The sequence below is a fragment of the Xiphias gladius genome, chromosome 3 (assembly GCF_016859285.1).
Source record: "Xiphias gladius isolate SHS-SW01 ecotype Sanya breed wild chromosome 3, ASM1685928v1, whole genome shotgun sequence".
NCBI lineage: Eukaryota > Metazoa > Chordata > Actinopteri > Istiophoriformes > Xiphiidae > Xiphias > Xiphias gladius.
The window spans coordinates 17,691,755-17,718,494 of record NC_053402.1 but is presented as its reverse complement, the minus strand read 5'-3'; the positions used below and the strand labels follow the sequence as shown (position 1 = coordinate 17,718,494).

Here is a 26,740-nt window from a genome sequence, read left to right as displayed (position 1 = left end):
AGGGGAAGTGATTTAATGCAAAGAAGATATAATGGGATCAAATAGAAAAGACCAGCAGGAGCAACAACACAGATAAAACAGGTTCAAAACATTTGACCTGATTGTTGCTGACTGTAACTTATCATATTCCTTGACATATTTGAAAGCTGCCACCATGATGAATCCCACAGAACAGAGCAGAGACTCCAGGAAGGAGCTTTTATCTTTGACCCACCACATCACTTCAGCTCTGGGGAGACAAGTGGACCAGGGCAGATGCTTGAAAAACAATCCACCCTTCCTGCCCTGCCAATCCTGCTCTTGGCTTTTCCTCTTCAGAGAGGAGAGCAGAGAAAGAAAAAAAGAAAAAAAAAAAAGAAGAAAAAAACGCTAACAATAAAATCCCAGCATCAGCTAAATATCAAACAGTGCAGAGGAGCTGGACTGTGCAGGATGTTCCATCCAGAGGTTGTGGTTGTGGCTGTAAGAGATGCTGGATGGAGCCAGAAGCACATCAGACTGGTAAGTGGAGGCAGATGAGGGTGTTTTACCCTCCCTCCCGTTAGACCTCCCACTTTCACTCACCCAACCACAAGTACTTAAACCCCACAACTTCCCACTGATAACACTGGTAATGTTGTCCATTAGAGGTCACTGGATGGGAAGTGGTGGTGTTCTCTCTTTCATGGGCAACCTCTTTTTCTTACAAGAGAACAATAGAGTTATTATAATAATATGTTTTTACGGTTATGGTAGGATTTCATGGTTATAATAGCAAACCGAGACCAATGCAAATGTAGGATTCTCCCTGTCATTTAGCGTATTATTCAATTATTTACCCTTCAGCCTCTTTGGGATATAAGACAAAAGTCAGATTTATGCTTTCACCTTTCACCTATTAATGGGTTTTGGTGCAGAAAATCACTTTTATAAACCATCCTCATCACCACAGTAGTCATTTCTCTGATTCAGCCAGAGCTTGTGCAGTCACGCTCACATTTCCTCTATCCTGCCAAGCATTATTCAATGTTTATGCTAGTGGGCCACCCAGTGGACGTAAGCAGGGCGTGCATCCTCTCTCACAACCTCTAGCAAATGAATGTAGTTGGAAAGGTCTCAAGGAGGAAGTAGCTGGAGCCAAGTATGTAAATTAATCTCATAGAGATCATGAAAAGGCGAAAACCGAGGCCAGTCTAGAAGATAGGAGATGATATACCTACCCTTCTCAGCCATAAAACTGACAGAAAAAGACATAAAACAGAACAACCAGTTGCTATAAATAATTTTGCTGCAACACATCACATTATTTCTTCAAGTGGTTTATATCAGCCTTTCCCATCATACATAATTTCATCCATTGTTAGCACCAGGCTTTTTGGTGCTTGTCACTCTTAGAAGTACATTTTCCAGATGAGGCTCACTGTTTACTTAACCTTACTTAATCAGTTCCTCAGACGTGGTCTCTAATCTGGACAAATCCTAGAGCCCGTTGATGTCACAACTCCTCTTTTTAGCCTTCTTCGTGTCTGCATCGCGGATTATGCCATTTGCTCCAAGTCTGCTCTCTACTGGGCTTGAAACAGTGGTATTACATATAGTTTATTTGTTTTTAATATGTGTCTAAAAGCTATTTTCACCAAATCTGAACAAATATAACCAATTTTACCTGCTCTACTTGAGTGCTGCATTTGACTAATACGTCATTATCTTGGTCTCATTTCATGTCATCACTTTTCTGGGAAATATGCACATTCTCCTTTTCTTCTTCTCCTCTTTCCAACTCTCTTGAAAGTCTCTACCACCCATCCACTGGACTGATCTCTACATCCCCACTTTTCCCTTATCTGTGCAAAGTCATGCGGGCTGAGATTTCAGGTAGCTGAGAGAAAATCGCACAAATCTGGATTGCTGTAACACCTCGCAGACTTTCTGCTCTTGTCTCTTCATCTCAGCTGCTGAGTTGACTTTCTAACACGACTAAAATCCCTTGCTTCTAACCCACAGAAACTGTTCTCATCTGTCCCCTCTCTCGTCAAAGGCCCACACTTGTTTGTGCCAGCAGGGCTACCAGCTGCTGTGCTGACCCTGTCTGCTCCTTCAGACCATCGCTGGTGCTCTGCTGCTCCATTTCCTATTTCCTGTTTCCTACCGGTTATTCTGGTTTCAAGGCAGAGACTGAGATCCTTCGTGTCACTGAATAACTCCACACGCAACCGTTTTCTCACTCTTCCCTCAGTCCTCCTTGCCTTTCTTTGTATTGCCTTCAGCACTATAAGTCCCCAAATGTTCCTTGTCCTTGACATTCCGGAGAGCTATACACAGGAGTGAATATATTCTTGTGTATCCCTCTCTACCTCACTACCCGTGCGAGACTAAGAGCATTAATAGCAGTAGAACAGCCACAAACAGGACTTGGCAGAGCAGAGCCATCACCTCATGATATGCAGGTGAGCAGAAGCATCAAAAAGGCTTCTTAGCATGTTGAAGTGAGTCAGTGACACCCAGCTTTCTTGCCAGCAAACCCTTTGGGAAGAGATAATGAATAAAGAATGAAGAATAATTACTCCACAAAATCATCCAACAGCAACGTGTTTGGACTGTTAGCAGGCTCGAGAAGTGAGCAGGGCATTGTCAGTTTAAATACACTGGATACACTGGATATATACAGCAGCAAGTAGAGTGCATTTGAGTTGTCTGTCTGAACTGGCCAGCAGGTTTCCCTCCAACATTTGTTTAAGTAATGCACATACCAGCTCAGTATAACTAGTATTCTTCTGTTAACGGCTGAGCAGCAGCGTGGTGTTTGTGAACATTGCCAAAGTTTTACACAGTTTTACCAATATAGGGACTTGACTTTGAAGCTTTTCAAAAAGCCTGCTTCTGTAATCCGTAAATCCTAAATTGTGTCCATCCGTACCAAGAACTCTGTCCACCATGTCCAAGCTTGAGGCATGGACATTGACAGTGCTGCCCTGTCTTCAAACTCATGAAACACACTCACCCCACTGCGGATCACATTCAAAGCCCTGGAGCTGGTGCACAGCACTGCCAAAGTAGCTGCAACCCCCATACCACCAGGCCATGATCCAGCCGTGGCCTTGACTTCTCTGTCCCGTCTGGCTGTGTGTGGATGAAGTGACCCTCCCAAACTCTTAAGGACCTCAGAGACATTTTTGGTTTTTTGGAGGCAAACTGAAAATTAGTGTAGTCATGAAATACAAATCCGGTTTTATCGGAGGATTCTAAAGTTATTTCCCCTACCTCTTGCCATTTTTGCAGCCGCATACAGATGACTTGGGAATAAGTCTATTTGGTCTTAATTACAGCATGTCAATAGATTATGTAGGAATCAAAGAAATCAACAATATTATCCAAGATAATATAGTTGTTCACTTTGCTTTAGTATAATGCAATCTGTGTGATATGTGTATATAGAGCTCTGTTATGGCGGATGGTTATTGTACGTCTGCAATTACTGCAGGCATCTGCAGTTAGTGTATCCAAAGAGACACTACACTAGCCAACACCACATCAAATAGGTCTCCATAGTCACAGTTTGGACATAGATTAGTTCAAATTATGTTAAGGTTACTCCTTGCCCAGGAGCAGAGGGTCTGTTCTGCTTCCCCCTTATTGAGAGTGAAGGCTCACAGTTTTCTAAGCCTTATCTGAATGTAATTGTGGTATTGAGAATGAACATTAAATAAGCAGGGGTCACTGTCTTCTGTTGCATGTGGTAATCAATAATCGATACAGATAGGTGGAAAGTTATTTTACAAATATATTGAGGGAGAAACTAAGGAAGGTCATGTACAGTGTGTTTACATGGTCCTTTAGACTAAGAGCAAGACAACCCAGGTGAACAAATACTGCAAAAAATATAAGGGGTTTCCATAACAACAAAACCTGGACGAGGAAAACTACACACAGTACTTATTTGCTGTCCAAACTTTCCCTTGTGTTAAAATCAGGAGTCAGCCAGTTCAGTTCCTGGATCTTTTTAGATGATTAGTGGACACCTAGAATCATAGACTGTGCAAAAAAGAAAAGGGACAGAGAGAACAGGGGATCTGATGAAGCATGGTGACAAGCCATGGGTGACAGATCATCTCTTGCCTCTCTGTCTCTCCCACCCTCCTCTCCTCTCCAGACAGGGTTGGGCCAAACAGCAGGTGGTGCAGAAGAGAAGACTGGACATGGGATTGACAAACCTCTGGCTCTCTGACTTCTGCACCGGACAAGCATGGACGAGCAACAAATCCCAAATTTTAAAAAGTAAGTGCTGTTTTTGATTTCCACACATTTGTGGTGTAGTCCTCTATGTATTTTATGTCAATTTCAAGTAGTGTCTTAAAAACAAAGAGAGTTTACAGTAACATTATGGTTGATACACTAATTCTGGTGTACTATTTATATTTATTAATTTACAGTTAATCAGGTGTCTGTTCAATTTCAGTGTAGATGGGGAATTCTCTCATGCCTTGTGAATCCAACTGCATAATGAGTTGTATGTAATTTCTTCAAGTAGCTCTTTTTCTTGCTCCCTTACCTGTCCTGAGCGGCTGACTGTAGTTTCTCAGAGAGCACTTTTATATAATCTTAGGTGTCACATATTTTGGGTTAAAAAAAAAAAAAAAATTCAAAAAGATTTCAAAAGTGCAGATATAAACATGCTCGGAACAAAAGAACTGTTTCAAAAGTGTTTCAATCTGTTCCAAAATATCCTTAGAGTATTACAAAAGGGTAGCCCAGGATTCATGTAGCTATTACGAGTATACAAAATTTTGGGGTGAAGATCATTTCTCTGAATAAATCTATAAATAATAAATAATAATAAATAAATAACAGGAGTGTTTTACTATGAATTAGTCATAGAGTATTACTTAGGCTGGGCCTTGAAACTAGTTTAGCTCATTGTTCCTATCATTTCTCATATTTTTGTACCCTCTCTGAAAATTAAAAAGGAAAGTCTGTATGTTACTCATGCTCTGATATTTACCATTTATTTATTGGACATTTTCTCTGTACATTTTTCTTGCCTATACATTATTTTAGCCCATTTTACTCTCCGGTGCATGCATGTTGTACATGTGCTGAACTACTGCTGTGAAGACTACTGTGAATAAGAATGCATTAATATTGCAGAAAGTTTCCTCTGGTGGAAATAAAACCTTAGGGGCTGTGAATGTTTGCTAAAGGTCGTGTTTGCCAAAGAGAACTCGGTGCTTCTATCACCAGGGAAAGTTGGGATTTTGGGCCTCATAATGGTAAACTGAGGGAGGGGATAGTTAGTGATGTAAAAGCTCGATTTTCTGTTATATACATTCGAAACTGAGTGTGATGTGCGTCGCCTGGAGCCATCATAACACAGAGGTTTATTAAATTTTAATGGCAATTTTTTTTTTCATCTCGCCAATTAGTAGTCATCAATTCTGCACAGACCAGTTTGAGTGAGCTGAGATTGGCTGAGGATTTCTAAGAAGGATTTCAATGCATCTGTTTAAGTCTGAAGCTTGAATGTTAATGTGCTTACTCAGTTGTCTACCATCCCTTTTTAACCCTTTTTTTTTTTTAAAACTCACCGGAGCAGACTCATCATTTTGATACTTGATCTTAAGAATTTTAAATGGTTTGTAATAAGTAAAACAAACACTATGATGCTTTTGTATTCTAATTTGTTTAAGTGTTTTCAAGTCTCTTCACCTAATTCTCTTTCATGTTCTGTTTTTTTTTTCTTCTCTCCTTATCACAGCTCAGGTGTCACAGCAATAGCGTCTCTGGCCGAGGCTCGCTGAATAAAGATGCACATGGACTTGGAGAGACAAAGCAGCACTCAAATCAGATGACTCAGAAGAGGAGAAAGAAAGCCGATTTTTAATCCTAGGTCAGCAGTTTGGACAGTGTGAATGATGTGAGTCATCAGATTGCAAAGGCCAAAGTCAATTTTCAGACATGGAGGTGCTTTTCCTTTGTGTCTGGAATCTATTGGTAGATGAACCTTGATGTCAGCATGGGGCCAAACAAGCCATAAATGGTTTTGCTCCACTCACCTGACTTCTGTCAGCATGCCAATACAGCATAGATGACTTACCCTTTAAAGAGACATAACTGGGAACTAACATGGTCCAATGATGTAGCAGCTACAGGTGACTTACATGTGGCCTCTGATTCAAGACAGTCCAACCACGGTCAGTATGGAAGTGCAGACAACCTCTCTGGTCTGGATATATGTTAACAGGACAGAACAACTAAACACTTCAGATGAATTCAACACTACGGATTTGATTGAAAACTCAGACAAATACCAATCTTACATAATTGGTCTCTTCCTTTCCTGCCTGTACACCATCCTCCTCTTTCCTATTGGATTTATTGGTAACATCTTAATCCTGGTGGTAAACCTGAATCACAGAGAGAAGATGACCATCCCTGACCTTTACTTTGTTAATCTGGCCGTAGCTGACCTCATCCTGGTGGCAGATTCCCTCATCGAGGTCTTCAATCTGAATGAGAAGTATTATGACTATGCCGTCCTCTGCACCTTCATGTCCCTTTTCCTGCAGGTCAACATGTACAGCAGCATCTTCTTTCTCACATGGATGAGCTTTGACCGGTACATTGCCTTGGCTAGCTCCATGAGCAGCAGCCCACTGAGGACTATGCAGCACGCCAAGCTCAGCTGTGGCCTCATCTGGATGGCCTCCATCCTGGCCACCCTTCTCCCCTTCACCATTGTGCAGACCCAGCACAGGGGTGAGGTGCACTTCTGCTTTGCCAATGTCTTTGAGATTCAGTGGCTGGAGGTAACCATTGGCTTTTTGGTGCCCTTCTCCATCATTGGCCTATGCTACTCTCTGATTGGGCGCATCCTCATGAGGGCCCAGAAGCACCGTGGATTGTGGCCACGGCGGCAGAAAGCCCTGCGCATGATCGTGGTGGTGGTTATGGTGTTCTTCATCTGCTGGCTACCAGAGAACGTCTTCATCAGCATCCAGCTGCTGCAGGGCACAGCTGACCCATCGCAGAGGACTGCTACCACCCTGTGGCATGACTACCCACTCACAGGCCATATTGTTAACCTGGCAGCTTTCTCCAACAGCTGCCTCAACCCCATTATCTACAGCTTTTTAGGAGAAACCTTCAGGGACAAGCTGCGTCTCTTCATTAAGCAGAAGGCCAGCTGGTCAGTGGTGAACCGCTTCTGCCACCATGGCCTCGATTTACACCTCCCCGTCAGGAGCGAAGTGTCAGAGGTGTGACTGCTAAGAAGAGGGAAAATTGTCCACAATATATGCCCAAAAAAAAAAAATCTTCATATCAAAGTGATATATCACCAAGTGTGAAATATTACCTCAGCTTTCTTTCAACTGTTGTTTAGCTTTGCCTCTTAGTTGTACCAGTGTCTCAGTTAACTTGCTCACTTTCTGAACAACAAAAGCAAAAAACAGAAGCACCAAGAATGTGCACTCAAAGGATGAAAATGACTTGATGTGTGTATCTTTTTAAGTAGATAATAATGCACAGACAGTACTTAAAGCTATTTCATGTTTATCTGCATTTTGGTCTGTTTTCTTTAAGTGGATTTAGTGTGTTATTCCTTCAAAAAAGTTAGCTGGATGGTAAGGCAGCCAACAGTAAATGAAATGTTAGTGAGAGGCAAAATGACAGCATCTGCCCTGGGAGCACAGCTTGTGCGCAAAAGTAACGGATGGAATGGATAGATGGTGATGGCTAGATAAGTCTCAGAAGAGAACAGTGTAAGTATGCGAGACAGACAATAATGGAACATTTTACATTCTGTGACCTCTAATATAAATTTTCCAGAAGATTTTCTGGGTATGTGGCAGAAATAGCAAAGGCTGCGTCACAGCTAAAGCAGCGTGCGTAAAGGAAATACTGCGTCACATAAAATCTAATCTGGCTATCCATTTCAGGTGCAAGAGAAGAGTCACTTCAGTTAAATACCCACATGTACTTGCATGATGTCAAAAGTAAACGCGGCGTTTATCGAGAAACCCAAACGTACCCACATCAACAACATCGTGACGACACATGACAAAGTAAATGTCATGTATCAAAGCAGTAACACATCTTCAACCAACATAATACCAATTCAGGACGTCACAGTTACAGAACAAAATTGAAGACACTGCAAGTAGCAGTGACTTTTATTCTTTCACTGGCCCCCTCTAAGATAATACAGTACCAATTTCTTTGTACTTCTCCATTACCATCTTTTTCTGTGTTGGAAAAAAAATACGGCATTATGTATACCAAACATTCATTGGACAATGCAAACAAATGTTAGCAAATATATTTTATTTTTACAAATAAAGAAAATGCCACATTTTCTAGGAATATAAAGAGAAAGTTGTTGATGAATTCTAGTGACAACAAATTTCTTTTTTAAATTTCAAAAATAGCAAACAGCATTTTAATTAATTTTGCTCATGTGTGTTTAGGTATTGCATGGAATTAATAAAGGGTAATGTAGCTACACCCTTTAATTCTTACCTGTTGTACTGAACATTTTGGTCTCAGTCAAGGTATGAGGTGAGTTAAGAACATAAATAATGCAATTTTTGTGGGATTCATCTCCAAAATCTACTGTCTGAGCTCGTATATGTTGTGGTAATGCAGGAATCAGTGAGTGCTCATTTCAGAGATGGCTGAGTTCTTACCCCACTTGTCAGTTCCTGTTAAAATGATTGTAGAGTAAAGAGGCAGGTGTTGTTTTGCCAGGAGGGGATGAGACTGGGTAAACACATCATTCAATGTTGATAACGTGAAGCTGCTTCAATCTTTTGTTCTTACCCGTCTTAACATATATTACATTGATAAACAACAATGGCAAACCCTTGACATAAGTAATGGGCCTGCAACAAGCAATTTTCAAAGTAAAACATACTTTATCTGCACATTTGTGGTTGCTTTTCTGTCTGTGAACTGATTCGACTCATTTTTTAAAACTCAATTAATCCAAAAACTGAAATCAAACATATGACATCCAACATACATCATCCCTAAAGCCATCACTGGACATGTGGATTCTCTTAAAGTGTATTATCACAATCTGTTTCAGATGCTTTTGGCAGAACAAAGATGCTCAGAAACACATTAATCACATGCTATTGTATGGCAGATTACCAGGCTACATAGGTGCATTATAAACATTTTGAATTGTATCCCATCGGAGGGCTGATAGTAGAGGTTTTCACGAAATTTGTCATAAAGTTTTACAGCCTCTTTGTTTGTTTATCCCTCAGGACAAACATTATAAATTCCTTTTCTGTAATATTGCACGGTTTGTTTTCTTAAATTCAGTAGTGCTTACAATCATCTACATACATTGAAATATATCAGGGTTCAAAGAATATTCACTTCATTATGTATATTTTTGCAAATCCAAACACTAGACAGTATCATGCACAACAGGTTCTGTGCATCGGGAATTTTGAAGAGATGAATGCATTGTTCAGTATGGACTAAAAGAATACAGGAAACACTGTTACACCTAGAATGATTATTGTTCATCAGTATATGAAATCTGTGTATTGCCTGTGGTGGGCCTGTGCTGTGTTTGTGCGCATGTGGCAGCCGGAGATAATGGCGTGACTGGGAAAAACAGGAGTCCAAACCACAAACTGTTATTCCAGCTGTAACAGTCCCAGCAGCCTGGGAAAGCAGCGCTGAGGATTGTTAGAGTGATTGTTTATTAGAGGTCTGCGAAAATGCCAAACGTCTTGCGGTACACGTTACTAAAGATTCTTTTGCATGATGTTTCCATTACACAGTTTTTACGTCTCATATCTTTACCGTGCAAAATAGCATTCAGAATGTTCCACTTTTCACAGTTTTGTCTTTTAATCTGTTAACCTTGACAAAGACAGTTTTAAGTACGTATTTTTCATATGGATTTAGACGCTAGAATCTCCTGTTAACAGAACTTGCTTCTAACGAAGCCGCAGAGTGCACAAAAACAGGAAGAAAGGCAAGTAACAATGCGATGAGAGCTGTCAAGTTCATTGATATAAACAAGCAGCACCTAGATACCAGAGCCAAGACCATCGAAGTTCAAACCTGAGGAAGAGGCAAAGGATCACCTTTACATAACACACACACACATCTACATGCATACAAACACACATTTGAAATGCTGTGAGAAGAGGTTGACAGTGGACTGTGTGTACAGCTGAGACTACTGAGTAAGGTTAAAGGTTTGTGGTGACTGACGTCACAGAAAGGAAAGAGGGTGTGACTTTTCCCCTTGCTTACATCCACAATACTTCCTCTGGATGATGCTGGATTAAACAATGGGTTTGTGAGCCAAATCAATCCGGTATTCATGTATAATATTAGGCTGGTTATTCCTGAAGTAGGAGATGAACATGGTCATGTAGCATCCTGGAGCTTTTTACTGACTAAACTGAATGAAAAAGATGTTGGCAAAACCTTTAAAAACACAGTACTTTTGCAGGCATAAAGGCATATTTTCCTCATTGTACCTGTTATCCTTGCAATTTAAGGGGCGGAAAAAAACATGTGATCTAGCACAAAAATCCTGCAATACATACGTCAAAATGATAAGTTTTTGCTCTTAGAGTTGAGGATGTCAACAAAACCTCTACGAAAAACAATGTGTGGGTTTATGACGTTTATAAGAACCTGCAGTCTACTTAAGTTGCTCAAAATATGCAGAAAACAAATGTATTATTCTACATAAAGGTGACCCCCTTTAGAAGTTTTTCTTATGTAAGAAAGGTATACTGGATATTGTCCAACTGTAAGCTGGGGGTGGGGCATGTCGAAGTAATTACAACTGGATAGACCAGGGCTTGTGCATAATTACAAGGCAGTGCACTCGATGGACCTCAGCAGCTGAATAATGGATTACACGTATAATTGCATTTGTAAATTAAAATCCCTTACAGGAAAAAAAAAGAGCTGAATAGAACCGATTAGCTTCCCAGATACAGAAGGAAAGAAAAAGGACTGGAGTCTGACATGCTTCAGTTATGATGAGGCAGACCTCATCAAATTGCTCGTTGCGAATATATTGTATATTACGGAAACTTGAAAACAAGAACTTGATTGTTAAAACCAAAACTTAAATCTGCTAAGTACCATTTGAGACAGGCATCGTAAAAGTCAACTTTGGAATTAGAAAAAGACAAGTGTCCTCCAAAACCTAAAGAAGAATCTTTATCAATTACACTGAAATGTATTATAAAATGATGTGATATTGATATAAAACTTCTGTCATATCAGTTACATTCATTCTACACCTTTATACTAAATCCAGTGTGTAATACGGTGACTTAAATCTGGAGGCTTGTGTTGGAGTATTTGTAGATTAGAAACAAGTAATCGGTTAACCCTTGTCCTTATTTCAAATCAAACAAGAAAGAGGAGCAGACTATGTCACAATAGTTTGAGCTGGAAGCGCAACTGAAGGCAACATGACCACCTGTAAGCGCACCTCACATAAAGAGGACATGTGAGGCTTTTCACACCTCCCCCAAAACACACACTCTCCTTCATTAGAGCCGTGATTTTCGCAAGTGAGGTGTTCAAATCTAAAGGCAAAGCAAAGTCAGAGATTCCCCCATAGATGTCTTGGAATCTAAATTACGATGCAACGTGTGACAGTTGTTTCAATTTCTAAGTCAATCTGAAGTGGAGAAAATGTTTTGGCAGCTCGTGTTATAAATGACAAGAAAAAAAGAAGCATATAGACCTTTGAGGACACAAACAACATGTCCTCATATAGTTTTGTGGTATTTGAGGGTTCAAAAACCTAAGGAGTTTAATCACACAAATTACAATTTTTTTGTACAGTATGTAGGTGTAAATGTATGTCAAAATTTAATCCATTTAAAAGTCATGCAGTATTCACACGTTTTTTCTTTGAGCCGCTGTACATTTGTATAGTGAAAACTTCAAATTCTAATTGTGTCTTTAATGCAGCTGGTAAATTGTTCCATACATGCTAGCTTTTTACTGAAAAAGATGATTGATCATAAGTTTTTCTTGACCCTGGAAGGCTACAGTTTCCACTTGTTGCTCCTCTGCTTGTGACTCCTTTAATGTTATGTATTTTGATCAGGTGATTATATCTCAGGTAAGGTCATTGATTCATTTAAATATTGTTTTCGTAAACGGGAACTTTATGAAAAACTTTTATTTTTGAAGAACTTGACAATGGTGCCATTTCATTGGTGTCTGATTCATCTTAAATTTGAGTATTCTACGTCAAAAGTAAATTAAAATAAATCGTATTTTTGTTTTCCACCAGAATTATCCTGCAGATAATGCAACAGTGACACAGCAGACTATAGTTTAAGGAAGATGAAAATGGCACTTCTCTTTACCTGGTGGCTTATTAAAAAATTGGATGGGGCTTGGAGGTCACTGGTAGAATTCTGACTCACACCCTTAGTGTTTCTTCAATCACGGCCACAGCCCTGTAGGCCCTCAGACGGAAAGAGTCTGTATGTGCGTGCGTTTGAATAAGTGGAGCTTCGAGGATGTTCGAAACAACGGGCGGCACTTCGTCGCCGTTGTCGGGGAATCGTCCCTTAGTTTTATCTCGAGTGTATATTTACTCAAAATTAAAAAACAAAAAACAAAAACAAAACAGCACGTTGTTTCAGAAGGTGTAATAACAGAGGTGAGCGTACAAAGCCGAAGACGTCAACAGTCCCAGTGTGGCCCTTTCGCTTTCTCCTCTTCGCAGCGCCCCCTGCACCGCTGTTTGGTGTTTGCAGTGCGCTGGCGTGCAGGCGGACGTGCATGCAACAGATCCGAGCGCATGCGCAATTCATTGTTTTGACTGAAAATGCCGTCGGTTTCGAAAACGGCGGCTAATGCGTCTCCTCAAACCGAGAAACCTACCCACTATACGTGAGTAAAAGCTGCTGCAAGGAGACGGCGAAATCGCTCGTTGTCGGAAACGGGGCTTGCGCGTGCACCCGCGCGCGTGTGCATTTCTTGCATTCCTCAACTCTTGTGTGTGCGTTGAAAAACATGGTGCTTTTCCTGGCATTGTGACTACCTAACGTTGCATAGCAAACAGCGACTGCACGCTAACGTTACCAGCCCCAATGCGGGAAACACGGACGTCTTAAACCACTTAACTGACCAGCCAGTCATTATCGGGATCGTTCACGACTGTTTTAAGGAGTTGAGGAATTGTTTTGTATCATCCGTTGAATATTATACCGTGAACTTGGTCTGCTAAATGGTTAGCCAGGAACTCGCTAACCAGTCTGCTTGTAAATAGCTCGGCCTTATTTTGAGTTCCCTCTTGCTACGCACATTTATAGACGTACGCTCAGGGACTTTCCACGAGTATTACGTCGAAATTCTTCCGTAGTTTGCTCTCTTGAATAGCGAGCTAACGTTAATGACCCAAAATACAAAGTAGCCCGCACCACTAGCAGCATAACACGACACTGAAGTTTTTCTCTGCCTTGGAGTCGTCGCGTAGTCCGTAGTCATGTTAAAACCCGGTTCCTGACGCTACCTTCTGCTTTCCCCTCGTTGTTCCAGATACTTGAAGGAGTTCAGGACAGAGCAGTGCCCGTTGTTCCTCCAGCACAAGTGTACCCAGCACAGACCCTTTACGTGCTTTCATTGGCATTTTCTCAACCAGCGGCGAAGACGACCCATCAGAAGGAGAGACGGCACTTTCAACTACAGCCCCGACGTGTACTGCACGAAATACGACGAGACCACAGGCATTTGCCCAGATGGAGACGAGTAAGTACCAGTTTCAGTCATTGCCACCCTCCAGCTCCATGAAAATGTCAGTGTGTCGTGTTGCAGCTGCTGACTAGTTTGGGATAAGGACCACTGCAAATAAGTGCCACTAAAACACTGACTGCAGTTCATCCGGATACTTGAGCGGTGGTAGATGAGTGTTTATTTCTTCCGTTCGCTGCCCTTATACAGCCTTGGGCTCTTGTTTGTCTTTATTGGCAGTAGTTGTGTGGATACACTGCACCTGAGGTTTCTTTGTATGTGTTGGACTTCATTGGTTCATATAGTGAGTTTAACAGCGACTGAAACAAACTTAAAGAAACTGTAGAACTTTCTCATTGTGTTATGTATTATGCAGACCAAAGATAATATAGATAAGGTTTGGAGGGCACTGAAAGCATGTGTTTATATTATGTTTGTGCATTTTGAGGGAAATTCTCATAGATTCAAACTTATTTTTTCATTTCGCCTGCTTTTTGTGGCAACAGTAACACAAGTGTGCAGGGTAGGCAAACTCACTCCCCTTAATGTCACATGTGTAGGGCTGCAACTAACGATTAATTTCATTATTGATTAATCTGCAGATTATTTTCGCGATTAATTGTTTTGTCCATAAAATCTCAGAAAATGGTGAAAACGCCTGTTATGATTTCCAGCAGCCCAGTGCAACGTATTCAAATTTCCTACCAACAGTTTGAAACCTGAAGATATTCAGTTTAGTATCACATAAAACAACAGAATGCATCGCCACTCAGATCCTCGCATATGAGTGGTTGGAACCAGCCAATATCTGGCGTTTTTGCTTAAAAAAATAATTCAAACAATCATAAATTTATCCAAATAGCCAGTTAATTTTCTGTCAGTCAACTAATTGTTGAAGCTCTACATATGTGTGCATTAGCATAACTGGGACTGAACCGAGTTTATAAACGGCCAGTCTGTTTATCAAAAGCCAATTTGTTGCAGGAGCTGTTTGTTTAAAAATGTACAGCAACAAAGTACTGTGTGTTCTTGTAATCAAAATTTGAGCGCTCTAAAGATAAGACGCAAAACTGTGCATATTCTTTGCACGTGAGGAGTGCACGATGAAGAATGATTCTGTTATTTAAGGATTTATTTATTTACACACATTTATTTTATTTACATTCGATTGGCAGTTGCTTTGTAAACAGTATTTATCACTTAGTTCCCCTGTCTCAAGTGTGATGTTGCAGCAGATTTTGGCTGCACACTACATTCTCAATGTAGAGCATGTACCAACTTTAACATTTCTGATTTAGCTCACCCTTTAGTTGGCAAGACTGCACCCGTTCGTCTTTGAGATAAGTTACTTGACAGATTGGATCTGCCCTCCAGCGTGTTATTCATTAGTGCTACTATTATTTTCATCTAATGGCAACATGAGATTTGACGCAATATTTTCATACCTAGCTTCATATTTTAAAAAAATATGTTGGTTCTCCATAATATGCTTTTGTTTGTTTTTTTCTTATATGTGAGCACATAGCCCTATATAGTGTGTTTTGACCTCTGTCATCACAGGAGAAAAAGATTTTTTGAATGGCTTGTGGCTTTAGAAGAGTCAAGCATTTTCATAAGTATTGTTTAATTGTCGGGTGGCACAGAAACTAGTTATGTGAATTCTCAAAAATGGGGGGGCGATGGAATTCCCACGTTAATTTCCAGCAGGTAGTAGTACATAAAGACAGTGGCCTCTCTTTGTGACTGGCAATTAAAAATGATGCAGCATTTAATTGAGCCACACGGAGAATTAAAAAAGAGATATACAATTATTGAGCTAATGGAACGTGAAGGACTGCAATCCTTGCAAATCCACTGCCAATGGAAGCTATTTCTGTATGACCTTAGGTGTTGCTATAGCAACTGCAGCTACTCAAGAAAGGAAAATTTGCTTCATTCAAAAGGCTTATTGGCCACACATGTCTTGAGGCATCGCTGGTGTGTCAGCCCTACATTCACAATACAATATTGGTAATACCTGCTTTTAATGTAATTTATATATTTATATACATCACAAAATGTCTGGACCATGTCTTAAATGTCAGTGCAGTGCTGGCCTTTTTCATGCTTGTATAATCTTGTCACATGAAACATGCTGCAAGCAAAAACATTTCAGAATTTTAGGCAACATTCGTATCTTGAACTTAAGGAATGTTCATACAGTTTTTAAAAACAAATTTCTCCCTTATTATTTCTACAGTTTTCAGTTTAGATAAGTTCATTATTTTAATGTCATGACAAATCATTTTATCAAATAAACTGAAATATTTCAATGTTGTTTCCTTGCTTCCTTAGCTGTCCTTATTTACACCGGACCACTGGTGACACAGAGCGCAAGTACCATCTCCGCTATTACAAGACAGGCACTTGTATCCATGAGACAGATGCTCGAGGGCATTGTGTGAAGAATGGCCTCCACTGTGCTTTTGCTCATGGGCCACATGATCTCCGACCTCCAGTCTATGATATCAGGTGACATACAAAGCAAATGGTGGCCTCTCTTTTCCTTATTATTTTGAGATTTAGATTCAACAAATATTTGATGATAAGCTACAGTTCAATCATGAAATTAGGTTGTGATTGGTTATTTTAGAGAGAACAGTGAGATAATTCTCCTTCACACTGTTTTTGTTGTTTTAGACCACAAGCATCCAAAGTTTAAGAGCATGGAGCCAACCTCTCTCTATCTTTTCTTTTTCTTTTTGAAGAAAAAGGAATAAAAATAACATTGTTGGTTTTGTACACAGAGAGATCCAAGCACAAGAGGCCCTTCAAAATGGACAGCTGGGATCTGGGGAAGGTATTCCTGATTTACAGCCTGGTGTATTAGCCAGCCAAGCTATGATCGAGAAAACTCTGACAGAAGACCCTCGGTGGCAAGGTGAGAAGCCCCATCTTAAATGGTGATGGTCAATGCCAAACAAACAACAATTCATTATAAAGGAGTAAACCTCTTGTTTCTTTTCCTTCAAAATAAAAGGAAAAATTACATTTATACTTTGTGCCTTTGTACCTTTTTTTTTTGTTTGTTTGTTTTTGTTTTGTTTTGTTTTTTTGCAGATACCAACTTTGTTTTAGCCAATTATAAAACAGATCAGTGTACTAAGCCCCCAAGACTATGCAGACAGGGCTATGCTTGCCCCCACTACCACAACAGTAGAGATCGAAGACGAAATCCACGAAAGTTCAAATATAGGTAAGATGTGACTCTGTTTAAGTTAAAATAACAAATGGTATTAAGTTGTGTAATTGTAGCGTGTTAAAAGTTCTGTTCCTGTGCATAACACTGCAGGTCAACTCCTTGCCCAAATGTCAAACATGGGGATGAATGGGGTGAGCCCTCAAAGTGTGACAGTGGAGACAGTTGCCAGTATTGTCACTCACGAACTGAACAGCAGTTTCACCCAGAGGTGAGTGAATTTTCTTTTCCCTAAAATTAAAGGTGGGATAAATCACAATCAACTTTGCTAGAAGAAAAGTTTCAGCATTATAGAGTTTTAGTTAAATGAGCTGTGTTTATATTTTAGGCTTTTTTTGTTTTGGCTGTTAATGACATTGTACTTTCACTGATTTAACCCTGTCGCTAAATATTTTTTATAAGGGCAGACATCTTCAATTTTTATCTCAATGGATTGTGATTTGTTTTTCTTTATCCAAGATCTACAAATCTACCAAGTGCAATGATATGCGTCAAACTGGATACTGTCCCAGAGGGCCGTTTTGTGCATTTGCACATGTAGAAAGTAAGTAAAAGCTTGTCAACACTAACTACTGTTTCATGAGCTTCTCATAGAGCCAGGTATTAAATGGGTTTGAGAAGTGATTTTAATTGCCCAGCCAACTCTGTTTTTTTGTTACTGTTGATTTGTTGAAATAAGATGGCAAAGATAAAGCTAAAGCGAAAAATGGTATGATTGACATATTTGACCGAAGAAATTCACTCTTATATTTGAGGGTTCTTTCAAGCGCTCAGTCTACAATACAACAAAATACTAACTTTTAAGCCGAGACTTGCTTTGGATTGGAAATGGGGTTTGTGAGTTGGTGGCGTGAAATGTATGAAATTGTAGGTTCTCACACAAGTGACTACATAAATCTTCTCGTCTTCTTAGAGTCTCTGGTTGATTTCATTGCAGTCATAAGAAACATTGACGTCATTGGATGTTTGCAACTTGGTTTGTTACGGACTACGTGCAGTTTTGATATTCATCCTTTAAAATCCTTCCAGGAATTCCCTCCACAGAGGAGGCCATGAGTTCATTGTTAACAGCGATACAGTCGAGTTCACAGTCCCAGCTGGGCTCTCAGCAGTATTCGGAGTGTCCGGTCAGTGAGTGGAACAGTGGAGGAAACTCCACCACCAGCGCAACCAGTAGCAACGGACAAGTGGGAAGTGTACGTTTTCTCTATTGTTACAGCATTCCTTCAGTAGGAAATTGATCAGAATCAGTGTGACTACGGTGCTGGTGTTCATATATTGTTACATTCTCAATCTAAGATTCTCATGTCTGTTTTAGCCGTCATCACCTTCATAGCCCATTCAGAATAATGGTTTTATTTATTTTATGTTTTGCTCATCGTTTTATTAAGATCCTGTGCGCTTCTCTTTCTCAGGTTTCATGTTCTAATAGCTCGACTGTAACGCCAAGCTCAGGAAGCGACAGTTTGTTATCCCCTGTGGGATCCATCAGCAGGCCCAAATCCTTAACTAATACTAGTTTATGTTCAGAGTCAACCACATCCAGTGTCTCATCTCTGACGTCTAACTATCCTAAAGCTCCGGGCTTTGAACGTGAGGATCAGGTACACAGACTGCTCTTTTCAGCTTTAGGAAAAATACAACACATTGAAAATGTAGGGCCTGACACTTATTGTATCATTTTCATTCTTTTTAAGTCATTGTTTTATTTATTTCTCATTCATTATTTGCCATGTCATTTTAATTTGATCACTTTGAGCCATTTTCCAATAAGTTTCATTATTTTTAGGTCTTAATTTTTAGGTCATTTAGTGTATTGGGTGTGTTCTTAACAAAACACAAATAGTGTGAAATAGTGAAGATTTAGTATTTGTAACACTGCGTATAGTATCTTATATGTAATTATAATCAAAATTGATGTGATGATTGTGGTGGTAAGATAATTCACTTGATGAGAGTTCATGAAATATGCTTCTACAGACATTACTGAATGCCTCAAGGATCTATAAAGTATTAAGTATTAAGTAGTTCATAACTGGGGAATTTGACTTTCTTCAAAAAACTTTTGGAAAGCCTGTCTGAATATATTCACAATCCATGTTGCATTATCGTTTTTTTAGAAGTCCAATCTTACAATCAGACTGCTTAAAAATATATTTTCACACCGCACGCATGGGCAGGAGTATTTCCAACTCCAAGCTAAGAATTCCTCTTAATTTGGTTTCACTGCTTTATGATGTTGTAAATACAGAAGGATGCTGCCCACTCACAGTAAAATGTCTGTCTTTATCATTCATGATGTGCCGTGATCAATGGCAGTATGTTTGACTAGTTCCTAGAGATGCTAGAGGAAGCCAGAGTCAAGTCACATGATCAGTTCACACACCTCTGATTCTGATGGGATGTAATTCAGCAGACAGTTGCCACATAAATAATCACAATAACAAGAACGACTGAAAATCAGCAGTGTTTAATGTTGCTCCAGAGCCTGTCACCAAGTCACAGCTAGCTCTGTCTGGGAAAGTGAATAATGGTTAAGGGCAAAGAATCTGCCTTTATATAGGCTCTTTTATATTTGTCTCTGTGGCTAAGTGTAGTGTAAAAATGCTTTCAACTGATGATAACTATTTGGATGTAAAATTGCTGTGCTGTTTCGTTGTTATTTGATCATTTTTTAGATTAAAAACAAGGGTCAGGGGGATCAAAAATTGATGGACCAAGAAAAACAGGTTTGTGTTTCTTTGTGGTGATACCTTGTTGATATTATATAATAAATAATGAATTAATTTAGTTCAAAAACCTAATCTATAATTAACAACAAATACCCTCTGTGCTCCTCTTTTAGACACAAAATACTGTATTCTCTGCGGTGAACCCTTTGGCATCAAGCTTTACCTCCAGTATAACATCCAGCTTGGCGTCTAGTATTGGCTCAGATAGTTCTTCACCCACCACCTTATCAACAATGAATGCAAAAGCCACTCCTTTCTATCCAGGGAGCAACACGGTGGAGTCTGTCATAGGTAAGAACATATAAAACCAATGGTAAACTGGCTGAGCTGCCTGCTACCACTCTGTATTTTGTTGTCAAATGTCGGTCAGATGTATTTCGCTTTCCCTCAGGATCCGCTCTGGACCTCAACTTTAGTGACATTAATGTTGCATCTCTTGATAAGGAGTTAGAGGAGCAAGACAACAGTGTTGGGTTGGCAGGTAAGGACCTCTAGTTTGTTAAAGCACTTTCAGTTGTTTGACCATTTGATCACAAATGGTCTCCTCATAATGTGCTTGTAAATTATCTTAAGAGCAACAACAGTATTTTGCTTGTCCCCACAGGTCAAAGGGTGCTAGGTGGATCTGCTCCTGTTAACATTCCCGGCTCCCTGGCAAGATCGTCCTCTTTTAATTCCTCGTCATCACTCTCCACCTCCCCACTAAGCTCCCTGTCCCAGTCCCTGTCGCAATCCCTCCTGTCTGGGGCAGTACCGCAGCAAAATCAACCTTCAAATATGTTAGCCAAGCAAGAGCATGGCCTCATGGGAACACCCACCTCCTCTTCCCAGAACTCTTTGGGTAAGCTGATAGCATCAGACGCCTTGCTCTAAGTGAGATGGAATGGATGTGACATTAGATTTTAATCTCAGTCTTATATGTCAATAAAAACACCTCAAGAGTCTTCTAGACTTACTACACCACTACTCTGTTCACTTTTCTGTCCTTCAACATTACTTAAAATCTAATTCTAGTTCCCCAGCATTAGTTAAAGCTGAGAAGTATGGCTATTATCAGTTTAATTCATTGAGAAGAAATATTTGTCTCTGCCAAAAACTTGGTTTAACAAGGAATTTCTCAAAGGCAAATCACTGCTTTTAAAAAACACCAATTAAGGATACATTTAAAAGCATTTTAATTATCCATCAACTCTAAATGAAATTGCTCTAAAGTTACAGAAAGAGCCAAGACTAACAATTAACTTTTATGCTCGTCTTGTGACTTCAACACATCACTTACCTAGGCTTAAATGGAGGAGCCAGCAACATTTGGGACTTTGTAAGTGGCAGCTTTTCACCGAGTCCATCTCCAGTTTTCAGCAGCCTAACCTCAACAACCAGCAATGCTGACCTGGCCCGCCTTTTTAGAGAGCTGGACGAAGCCAAGAGGAAGATCAAACAATGGGAGGAGGCCTGGCATCAGGTCAAACAAGTCAGTGTTATAGATGGAAATCTTATTGCAATATATGTCTTACTATATCAGACTGATTTCCCTTTTCATAGATAGTAGTATTATTATTATTATTTTTTTTTTTACTAATCCCAAGACTTAACTTTGTTCCAGGCCTGTGAAGCATGCCAGAAAGACGCTCATGAAGCAAAGGAACAAGCAAAAACGGCAGAGGCAGAGCGGCAGCTGGCAGAACAGAAATGGGAGGAAACAGAGCGCAAGCTGAAAGAGCTCCAAGGGGACTTTGATGTGCTTTGTCGCACCCCTGGAACACCTCTTCTGCGTAGCTATGGAGAGCTGGACCAGCTGCCCTTGTCAAAGCTTCACTCAATCCAGAGTCAGCTGCGTAATGACCTAGACCTTGTAGACGGGGTAAGAAGGACTAGATCACACACAGCATTTCATTTGTAGCATCTACATTGTTTAAAAAAAGTTTATCAGGCTGTCATTCAGATCTGTGTTTCTCATCAAGAATGCTTATTTGAAAAGTCTGCATGAACTGTATTTTCCCTAAGTTACAGCTAATATTCGTTCTTTTCTTCCCCAACAGGTAATATATCAGCTTCAGTCAAAGAAATGTATAGTTTGCCAAAAGCATGATCGTTGCATTGTTCTGCAGCCTTGCCAACATTATGTACTATGTGAGAACTGTGCACCTAGCAAAACAGAATGTCCCTACTGTAGAACGAAAATATTGAAGTGGTGATGTACAATTACTCAAGGTACTATTTAAAGAATAAGCCCTCTGAAAAACTACTAATAGATATTACATTTTCTAAATAGCAATGTCTGTTCCATACAGTGGTTGAATTCATTTAGAACAAAATGATGTTTGACTGAGAAAACAAATAGTATTACAGATCAGATTATGTACATGGAATTCAGTCGTTTGCTCATTTTATGTGAACATTACCAGAGCAACCAGACAGCTTGCTGTATGGAAAGCCAGGCACTCAAATTAGAATATGAAATGACCTTGCGGTGCCCTTTCTCAAATCTTCAATCGTGATTCAGACGCTCTAAAGGACATAAATTTTGTGTCAAGATATCTACATTCGGTTTACACTTGGTTATAAATACATTTTGGCTAATCAGTGAAGTTGCGCTTTCCCCAAACAAAATGCAAGTATGCATTGCCAACCTGACATATTGCTCTTACAGGAAATACAAAATTACAGATAAATTAAATAGCAACAGGAACAATAAACTTGGTTAAAAGCTTAATACACAAAGATAGTTTGTGTGAGTTTGTATTTCTGGCCACGTCTTGCTGGTTATGGATTGGTAATACTTAACACTGCACCTTGGTATTTGTGTGGATAAAGCTCTAATCTCCTGGGGTGGGATCTTCTCAACTTAAGTCTGCCCAAAGCAAATTCGAAGGCATTTCATCCCCAACTTCTCAGAAAATCCTGTGGAGATGTTTATGAAGCCGGTAAAAGGTTTTAGTAAATCTCTTCCATTACAGATTCTTGTATATGAAGAAAGGAAGCTTGTCTTTTTATAACTTTAATAGTCAGTCTGAACTGAAAATGGATATATATTAGAGTTTTAAAATACATAAAAAAGTCCATCACATACTGTAAGTCTTAAAGTCATTCTGACAGTGGAAAAAGTTGAACCAATTATGCTTCACTATAATATCAAAGGGAGCTGCCTGCTAGGACCATGACCTTCACTGGGGAATGTTAGCAAAAAAAATTTCTCCTTTATGGATCAATAGATCAAATTTTACCAATTTATAGCCAAAGCCATCGCTAATATTTTACCAGAGTAACTAGTGTCAGTTCAGGCTGGGATCTCGAAATCACTGTGTAAATGTTATAAAACACACTGCTGGGAAAAGGTGAGTTCACTTGCGAACTACACCAGTGATGTTAAACATAAAATGGGCAAAACTCAAAGCTGATTTTTCTTTAATTAAAGAGGAATGTAACTAATACTTAATTGAGGAATCGTATTTTTTTATTAGCTTAATTAGTCTCGAATTCTAGGGGAGAGGAAAAAAGTGTGTACTCACATCATTTCACAGAGCATGGAGCTTCCAAAACTGGCATGTGTGAAATGGGGCCCAGGTCCATATCTTTGTATCAGAAAGCACTGCAACGTTTAGAAGCACCACACTCTAAGGACTGTTGATTCAACACTGTGGAGAGTAATTAATGGAAAAGTATTCATCTTTTGCCAAAGTGTTGTCCAACACTAGAGACTTAATCTGCAGACTTGCAAAATGTTTTACATCCGATGAGTAATTAGTGCTGAACGAAGACCTGCCTGTAAATCAGAAGCAGTAAATCAGACCAAAACACATGAATAAATGCTATCATTTCGCAGCATTCCTCTTTAAGTAAAGACACATTTTGCTAAACCCCCAAATTTTCATTAATATTTAATGTAACCAGTCAAGCATCATTATTTTGACCAACTTTCTGAAGAAGTTTGATTTCTTATTAAAGCACTTTGTTGACCTGGGACTTTATTAAAGGGTATATAGAATTTTGCTTTAAGCTGCTTTGTAGGTATTCCTTTGTGTCTTTTTTTTTTTTTTAGATTTATACTCTTTTATTTTTTCTATATAAGCTAATGTCTGAAGCATTTGTGTGTACTGTGAAACATAATTTGAATATTTCATGTTTCCTATTGTTAAATCATGGCATGGTTCTACATATTAAGATTTCATAGAAAAGTACTTAATAGTTTCTACTTTCATAGTTAGATTTATAAAATTTCAATCAAATAAGTGCAAATTTAAAATGCATTCTAGGCATAACCAGCAGCTGTAATATCAGTAAGGCACATGCTACATGTTAAGGCTGTTATTCAATCAGTTTGTTTTGTTTTGTAGAGATTTATATAGCCTAGCCATTAGAAAAGCATGTATTGTATTTGCTAAAAGCCTGAAATGGTGATTTTTTTTTTTTCTTTTTTTTTTCTTTTTGTAGGAATCTAGCCTCTTGACCGTGTCTAGAACATATCGGCCTCCAACTCTAAAGTGCCTTGCCTTAGTTGAAAAGGATGTGTAGAATTGTCAGAGCACACACAAGTAGTTGAAGCTTGTGCGCAGGTTTCTACAAAATGTGTCTTGTTTAACTTTGCAGAAGCATTGACATGTGTATGACTATATGTGTATATATAAATATATGCCAGTGTATTTGGCCAATCCCATTTCCGCAGAAGATAATTGAAAACACAAATTGTCAGTGACTGTGTCCTGACTTCAACCTTAGAAAAGAACCTCCCCTCTCCCTTCCAGTAACCCGCCCTCTCATTCCTTGGCCGTGGTGCTCTTTCGGTGCAGCTTCAGTCTTTGAAATTAGGTTTTTCAATTTAATGTTTGGGAGTATGCAAACATAGAACACGCAAGTTCGTATAGCAACATATAAAAATGCTTTTTAAACAGGTCGGAAATTTAATTAGTTTTATTGTAATAATTCTGCAGCAAATGAAGAATTCTGTAGTTAACTTGTAAGTTGGATTTTGCATAGGATTTGTGCTTAGGTTCCAAATTGAAATGACCTTCTACTGTGTTAAAAAAATCTTTTTATTCTTGCTTTAAATTCAATAGAAAATCATGTATCTCCAGGTACACCTTTTGCTACTTATAAATATGGGAAAATGCATTGTTTACATTCACATAAATGACGATTTAGCAACTCAGAGGAAAAATATTAAGAGAGGTTATGGTATTTTAGCATTTTCATGATTATATTTCAGCATAAAAGGCAGGCTAAACACTTCTGGTATTGCATGTTATGCGATATATTAACCAGCTACAAAAAAAAGAAAAAAAAAGTGCGCATTGTGTCACACTGCCAGAATATTTGTATTGACTTATTTTTAGTGTAGTAAAGGCTTAATAACTTCTGCAAGCTTCGCTGCTACTGGAAAAGGTATTAATGTAGTTTCTTGTTATACATTTAGATGTTTGAATGTTGTTGTGCATCCACAGATCAGATTTCAGTAACTATGAAATAATCTGTCTTCTGCATTTAACTTGACTAAACTTTATTTGATTGAATTGTTCATTTGTAAATCCATTTGAGTCAAAGTTTTAGTACTTTTGTAAATCACTTAGAATGATGTCACAGACCTCTACTGCTGTAGATTCAGTCCCTTTTTTTTTTTTTTTTTTTTTTTTTTATAATTGATTGAAGGTAAATGTATTTTTGTTGGATTTCTTTTCCCCCCATACACTGGATAGCAGTGTACGGTGCAGCTAATTTCACAGGGTCCTCTGGTCTCTCTTGTTTTGCCTGTGAAGCCGACTAAACTAATGATGTCTAGTGGGAAAATCTAAAAATGAACCAAAGTGGTGTTCTAGTAGCTGTCCAAATATGTATTCTAAAGGGAAAATTTACCCTTGAACAGAATTCCAAAAACTTGCTAAGGTATTGGAAAGATCAGTGTGTAGTTGTGAACAGGGCAGGGTCTTGCCCAAAGTCAAAAATGGCAGGTCAGAGCACCAAGGTTATGTAGATGGAACTGAGACAAAGTCCAGCATGGAAAGTGGCAAGAATTCTGTTTGTGGATGGATTTTTTTTTTTTTTTTTTTTCTGTAATATTTCATTCAGTAGGACATATATCCTCTTAATGAGTAAACAACAGGACTATGCCAATGGCTTTTGCTTACAACATTAATGGACTTGAGCCCATTCTTTGCAGTTGTACCAAAGACCTGTACTAATGTTATTTCTTTACTACATTTCATCGTTACTTTTATTTCAGTAAGAAACCTAAATTGATTTTAAAAAGTAATCACCTAGTACCTTAAATAGACAATGTTCATTAACAGTAATTAATGGCATCTTTTTCTATCTAAAGTTAGCTATAGTGAGTTGATACACAAATGATCAAAATTGCATGGGTCAGATCCTCACAAAATGTGTATTTGTACATTTGACTTTGTGTTGAGTATACATTGACGTTTATGGCAGAGATGTGCAATACTGGCTAGCACATGCTGACCTTAAGCGAGGATTCAGTGTCAGTTTAATTGTTGTCTACGGTGAAGGGATGTCAAAGGTGAATGACATTTGTGCTTCTGAAGTGGCCATATAAACTTCACTACAGTACTGTTTTGAAGTTAATTTTGTTTGTTGATTTTTGCTTAACTAGATAATCTCAAATCACTTTGGAAATGGATTGGTTATGCATTATATGCTGTTCTGATAGGCCTGACTGTAAGGTGCTTTCTTTTTATCAGACTTTTTGTTTTCAATTTCTGAAAGCCGTGGTCCAAATTAGGTTCTGTTTTTTGTAAAGTTAGAGGGGAGAGATGACGACTGTGACAAGCATCAATGGCAGATACAGACATAAATAAAACAAGAGTTGTTGTGATGGTAATTTGTTGTTGGCCTGTGATCTCTCTAGTGGTCTACTTAACGCAATTCAAGTTTTCTAAAAAGAAATTAAACAGACATTCACTTGGTAAGCATAGCTTACATTTCTTTACATTCTCCAGATTTGTTAAACTAATGTATAACGGACCAATTACACTTTGAAGTACATCTGTGCCTTCTAATAATTACATAATGTTGATTGGTATCGAGAATATTTCTG

The 26,740-nt window shown here is 38.9% G+C and overlaps 2 protein-coding genes across 7 annotated transcripts; both read left to right on the top strand.

Moving 5' to 3' along the window:
• Nucleotides 1-4,227: 4,227 nt before the first annotated feature.
• Nucleotides 4,228-7,238, top strand: gper1 (G protein-coupled estrogen receptor 1). The gene is made up of 2 exons (XM_040123704.1): nt 4,228-4,254; nt 5,732-7,238. The coding sequence occupies exon 2, from the start codon at nt 6,135-6,137 to the stop codon at nt 7,236-7,238; it is 1,104 nt and encodes a 367-aa protein (XP_039979638.1). The 5' UTR covers nt 4,228-4,254; nt 5,732-6,134.
• Nucleotides 7,239-12,811: 5,573 nt separating this feature from the next.
• unkl (unk like zinc finger) lies at nt 12,812-25,287 on the top strand. 6 transcript variants are annotated; one of them, XM_040115974.1, is made up of 16 exons: nt 12,812-12,882; nt 13,531-13,740; nt 16,057-16,233; nt 16,509-16,642; nt 16,822-16,957; nt 17,054-17,171; nt 17,420-17,504; nt 17,990-18,156; nt 18,376-18,564; nt 19,639-19,689; nt 19,806-19,983; nt 20,063-20,173; nt 20,297-20,533; nt 20,976-21,163; nt 21,296-21,553; nt 24,124-25,287. In XM_040115974.1, exons 1-16 carry the CDS (start codon nt 12,818-12,820, stop codon nt 24,202-24,204), a joined length of 2,385 nt encoding a protein of 794 aa, XP_039971908.1. In that variant the 5' UTR covers nt 12,812-12,817; the 3' UTR covers nt 24,205-25,287. The 6 variants fall into 6 exon arrangements, with proteins under 6 accessions (XP_039971908.1, XP_039971890.1, XP_039971899.1 ...); XM_040115956.1 differs by lacking the exon at nt 24,124-25,287 and adding an exon at nt 21,732-23,723 and having other exon boundaries at nt 20,084-20,173; XM_040115965.1 differs by lacking the exon at nt 24,124-25,287 and adding an exon at nt 21,732-23,723 and having other exon boundaries at nt 21,045-21,163.
• Nucleotides 25,288-26,740: the final 1,453 nt, after the last annotated feature.